The sequence below is a fragment of the Sinocyclocheilus anshuiensis genome, unplaced genomic scaffold (assembly GCF_001515605.1).
Source record: "Sinocyclocheilus anshuiensis isolate Anshui unplaced genomic scaffold, SAMN03320099.WGS_v1.1 scaffold553, whole genome shotgun sequence".
In the NCBI taxonomy this organism is placed as follows: domain Eukaryota; kingdom Metazoa; phylum Chordata; class Actinopteri; order Cypriniformes; family Cyprinidae; genus Sinocyclocheilus; species Sinocyclocheilus anshuiensis.
Genome location: NW_015539821.1, coordinates 1,574,975 through 1,581,142, shown reverse-complemented (window position 1 = coordinate 1,581,142; position 6,168 = coordinate 1,574,975). Strand labels below are relative to the sequence as shown.

General features: G+C 36.9%; 1 protein-coding gene across 1 annotated transcript in view; it reads right to left on the bottom strand.

Annotated features, from left to right (window-relative positions):
* Positions 1–572: 572 nt before the first annotated feature.
* Positions 573–6,168, bottom strand: part of LOC107684054 (RNA binding protein fox-1 homolog 3-like) — a 451,861-nt gene continuing 446,265 nt past the window's right edge. The window contains exon 16 of the mRNA XM_016480199.1: positions 573–879. Within this exon, the coding sequence (XP_016335685.1) occupies positions 877–879 (3 nt within the window). The 3' untranslated portion in view covers positions 573–876. The remainder of the gene's footprint in view (positions 880–6,168) is intronic.

The following is a 6,168-nucleotide window of genomic DNA, read 5'->3' as shown; positions in this document are numbered from 1 at the left end:
ACAGCAGGATGACAGCGCATTCCCTACTTCAGACCGACTGGGCTCTGGTGGTTTATTTACAGTGTCTTCTCTTGCCCCGTTCCATGCGACACCTGAATATAGCAACCTGATGTACTGTAAGATTTGGAGTCCCATGCGAGGTTGTCTGCTTACATCTAAATGGGATGAATGACAGCACCCTATGTTAGCGACTAAAGGCCTCTTTCCCCAAGGAAGCAATGCAGTTCAACCCATGACATAAACCTACTGATGGAAGACCCAGCTGTGCCATATATTCAAGGGCATTGCATGAAGAGGGGCCACATGGAATCGTGTCTGGTGGGTCTTTAGCCTCTCTGTCCGGCCCCGTTGACCCTCCTAACACAGGCTGGACAAGGAGGTCTGCGGTGGGAGGGGGGTGGGGGGTGTGAAGGACCAACATATACACCCCCCATCCCCCCTCCTACAGCACTAATTCTTCACTCTGTTGCTAGTTTTGTACTATTTTTTTTCTTCGCTTCTTTTTTTTTTTTTTACATATTTATACATACATATATATCGCTATATAGATATATACACTCATCTTTTTTATCTTTTTGAAACCATAAACTTAAAAAAGTTTAGAAAAATAAAAAGTTTTATGACGACCTCTCCTCTTCTCCTCAACCCCGAAAGGCTGTCCCAGGTGAAAGCTAAGCCCCTCTTTTCATCCACAGCTTGACTGCGTCAGTCTCACATCCCCACAGAGATATATAATGCCTTCTCCTGACAGCCTCGGTGTAAGGATTTCCTCTTAACTTCTTTTCGTATGTTTTTTTTTCATTGACACTTTTCATCCTTTGTCCTCTTTGTTCCTTTTTAGCTGATGCTCTTCTCCATTGTCTTCTTTCTTTATATTTACTAGAAATGCAAAAGAAATAGAGAAAACATGAGTTAATTTGCACTGTATGCTGTTGAGGTGCATGTAGACTGTCTTTAACATGTACATACAGTGGGGTCCAAAAGTCTGAGGCCTTTAGTAAAAATGCTTCTATTTGCATTTTAATAATTTAATACATTTCTATTCAACATGAATGCTTCATATGAAACAATGTTACTAATAATAATAATACTAATAACAACATTTAATAATAATAAAAATGATTTATTTTTAATTTTCCATTACAAATGTTCAAATTCAAATTATATTATTAGCATAACGATTAGGAAAAATTCAACAGAAAATTTCTAATAAATATAATAATAATTATATATATATATATATATATATACATACATACAGTATTTCATTACATTACATTACAAATGATTCTATAAGCATATTTTGAAGGAAAAAATTCCTATATATGTGCAGAGGTCACATGATCAGTGTCACAATAAATAGTGCAGAATCGGAACTATTATTGATTTTACATCATAATTTACAATTTAATCATAAATGTTTGTTTTACTTTTTTTTTCTTCTTCTAAATCCTTAAACTTAGTTAGTTACTTAACTAAACTTAATTAGATTCTGAATCCCAGATCTTCAATGTGATCTCAGACTTTTGGACTTGCATGATCTAAAAGAAACTAATTACGCAATAAAAATGCAAATCATGTAGAAGGAAAATATATTCTGATTACATTATCTTCCATGCACCGGCTCAATATCAGAAACAATCCTTGGGTGTAACGCTAAACACACATTGTGGAATTATCCCCCAAATCCCGGATTAGAGTAACTGAAGTGAAAATAGGGCTCAGCAGGGAGAGCTTCTGCTAAATTTTTAGCATAATGAGTGAACTGGATTGATCAGAGGCTCGGGGATATCGTTGTAGTCTGAGGAGGATGTTCGACACTGAGCTGAAAAGACGTCCACCAGACAGGAAGAGAAAAGCAGAAAGAGAGGAGGAGGAGGAGGAGGAGATTCCAGGGTGTCCTGGGGGCTCTCATCCTGACAGAAGCTCTCTAATTCAGGGAGATGTGGTGCCGCGTGGAGGAGCCTCAGAAGAGGGAGCGGGCTGGCTTTAATTTTAAGATGACTTTATAGTTCTTCACCCATCCCTGGAGGAGCACACAGATGTGCTCCGGCATACTGATCATGCCCAGTGATGGGCCTCTGTTCTCAGGGTGTAATATCTCTGGAACAGACATGGGAGGCTCCAAGTTTTTGCTTAACAAACATGAACAAAAATCGACTGAGGGAGATGTAAAACTGTTGGTGGGCAGCCATGTCGATGGAAGCCAAAGACACTTGTAACATGATACATGCTAAGTCTTCTTTTCAACATCCAAGTGCTATCTACTATTTAAGTGACAAAACTGACAGCTACAGCAGACAATAAAATAAAATACAGACAATAAAATAAGTATATTTTATACTATATATATATAAATAATTAAAAACATTTAAAATATATAACATTAAAATTAAAGAATAAATATTACTAAATGTACATCCATATTCATAAAGTCTAGCAAAACAGAAAAGACTAAACAGAGTTATAATTTTCCTTTTATTTAGACACAAAAAATGGCTAAGTATTACTTTTTTTATGTACATAGCTTTGACTACTGAATCTTGAAGTCCAAAAACAAATGGCTATGCGAGAGCAGAATGTATCAGTTGGATTTTAACAGATGAGGCGATTTTCATATAAGATGAAAATTTCACAGTGTAAGCCTACATGAAATGGACAGCAAGTACACATTTAATACTACAGATTATACATATAAAAGAAGACTACGATATGTGCTCACATATATTTATATATAGTATTATGTACAAAGAGTACAGTTGTTTCTTTTTTTTTAAAACATTTAAAAAAAATCCCGACAGAAGAAAATTGCACAATGAGACAGCTCATGGAATAGACACAATTTTAAATGACAGAAAGTTAATGAGGTAACAGCAGATATAATATTAAATTGCATTACTGTCCGGTGTGACCCAGTTTGAGTCTATTATTGACATAATTCTATGCTAGTTAAGCAGTTGCATTAAGCACGTAAAATAACCAATTATATTACATTATTGACTTCCATGTAACATTTCAATAAATAAATAAATGAATAGATAAATGCAAAACAAAATACTTTTTTTTTTAGCTTATACTCCATTCTGTTTGCAGCCTAAAACAGACGTCTCAGTAAATGAACATTTGTGCCATCAAATTGAGAGAGATGAAAATCTGCTGCTATGTGGACTGGCCCCTGGCCCAGGGTGGCATCTTACAAATCACTGCATTAACAGAGCTAATTAAACAGGCAATCTTTTAATGGCCCACTGCGGCGTCCATGCAAGACAGAGACTTCCATCTTGTCAATCTGCAAGCTCACACATTCGTTTAGATGACTGCAAACTGTCTCCTCAGCAGTCATGTCATGCTCGGCACAGTGTTTTCTCTCTCTGCCTAAATGCTGGAATTAAATAAATGGGTGATTGAGTCCTAATATAGTTGCTTGATTAGTTTAATTGTCTGAAATAGAGATGGAAATGCCTTAGTCAAGAATATGGTAGTCTTTTGCATGAATTAACTCAATCAGATTCATTTATAATTCTGCATAGATATTTAACAAGAGGAAGCATGGTTTATACGGTCAAACTAAACGTGTTTTAGGACTAACTTAATGTGTGGCTGGAAGCACCAAACACAATGCATATTTTATTTCAAAAAGGCTCAAAAATCACCACTCTAGGTAAAACTGCTTCCGAAAATGCGAATGCAACTAAGTCAATTAAAATTGTGTCTCCCACATAAATGAAACTGACGTCAGAGGGCAGCGTAAATATCTTCCCGATGTATGGAAAAAGGACATCAATTTAAATAGCTCAACAACACACAGCACAGAGTTATTGACTCACATCTGGACATAATATGCTTTCTCCTCTCCTCAGAAAAGGTATAAACAATTTTGATTTAAAGCCTATTATATTCTATTATATAAAAATGTCACCACATAATATTATTAAGGGTGTATAATAAGTTTACAAAAGAAAGGACTTTGTACTTTGTATGTTTAACACACAGTGGAAATGTTTTCATGTCGCACCTGTCTTGTTTTTCATTTTCAAATTGATACACACCAACAACACATTGTTCAAAGTCAGACATCAAAAAAATGTAAAGAAAAATGAGCTTGAATAGAGAAAATAAAATCAAAATGTTATTTACAGTGCATATTAAATCTTTTGAGCAACACTTGTATTCCATTCCCACAGAGGAGATTTTAGCTTTTGCATTTTGGTTTCTGGTAAACAATAGTTTGAATGTTTCAAGAAAACAAAGCCTTTTCAAAGTCCATTTTAAACACTTCTCCCAAATAAAATTTAGTTTGATACATGCTACTTAAATGGATGGTTCACTCAAAAAAAACAATTCTGTCATAATTTAAAGGGGTCATATGATGCTATTTTAAAAATCATTATTTGTAAATAAATCTTAACCAATGATTCCTAATTGCATCTACTTCTGGAAGGCCAAATAAAGTGCTTTTGCTTTCGCACTGAATCACACAGCGTCTCCCTGACATGGCTGCATCAACATTACTGCTGTTCCTGAAACCACGCCTTCTTTCTTTGCGTGCACATTTGGGCGGCATTATGCTAATATTTCCACATAGTGACGTAGACATGTGGGGGCTTGTTAGAATGAGCCGTTTTAGGTAGGCGTGGTTGACTCTTAACTTTTATAAAGAATATCTCTTTGGATTTGAGACTTAAGTCTTTGCAACTTTACAGATCTTCTTTATGCACCAAGAGCTTGTAACACTTCAAAGAGAAAGGAAAACTTGAAATCGCATCATATGACCCCTTTAATCACCCTCAAGTTGTTCCAAACCTGTATAAGTTTCTTTATTTCTGCTGAACACAAAAGAAGATATTTTGAAGAATGGTGGTAACCAAACAATTGTCGGTAGCCATTGACTTCCATAGCATTTTTTCCTACTATGGAAGTCAATGGCTACCGGCAACTCTTTGGCTAACAACATTCTTCAAAATATCGTCTTTTGTGTCAAACAAAAAATAAATTCAAACAGGTTTGGAACAACTTGAGGGAGAGTAAATGATGTCAGAATTTTCATTTTTGGCTGAACTATGTCTTTAAACTCCTGTTTGCTCTGGCACCTGCCCAGTTTTTGCCGTTGTACAGCTCCCTAAACAACTTTTTTGTTTTGCCATTTTCTTAGAGCCAAGTGAGCCTCATGCTGCACAGGGGAGCAAGGACACATTCGTTTAGGTGAAATATTATGTTGCGCTGTAGATTTCTCCCTACAAAGGTGGAAAAAAGCAATGCATCTAATCTATGTTTTACAATAGGCTGCTGTGATTTCACACTCACGGGAGAACGGTGTGTCTGGAGAGGCAGCCACAACAGCTATGGTAATAGACTGAGCAGAACGGCTGTGCCACGCGCCTGGCTGGCCTAGTGTATCTCCAAATGAGATCAGTGGTTATTGACTCAATGCTGTTATCTTTAATCTGTGGAGTAAATTACTTTGGATGCTGCCTCTCTACCCTGGTTTCTTTCCCCTTCTTCTATAACTCCACCCTTACAATTCCATTTGAGGGGTGCAGGCTGCTATTTACTGGGCCGGGTGTGCATGTGTGCGTATGTGAGACACGAGGACATGATCAACGCCCTGAGGAACTAGGAAACGAGAGAAGCCCTATTTCACTGGGAGGATTACTGCCACCCCCAACTCTTTCTCTCTCATTCTTCCTCTCACTCTTCTCTAAAGGCCTGGCATGTCTTATCACAGGTCCTGTATAAAGTGCTGGGCCTCAGGGGAATGTCACCTTGGGGGAAAATCTCTCACCTTAGTGCAAAAGTATGGGATGATATTAGACTCAAAATGATTAATAGATGCACGCACAATTATCCATGCACTGCATAAATTTTATACATGCATCTTACTAACCACAAACAAATGCCTTTCAATTTGAGTCTGTGGAATTCGGGATTAAATGATTGTGCAGCGATTTGTACAAATACAGACATGTTTGCGAATAAAAATGTTCTGTTCTGAATTAATATATCATAAATTGCTCATGCAAAAAGGAATCTGTGCATATGTGGATCAGGTGACACGCGTGCATTAATTGACATCTAGTTCGAATCGATCTTGTTCAGTTCATTTGGATTTTGAGACTTCATTTTCGCAGTTTACAGCATTTCATGTCCCCCCCACACACAACTACCAAC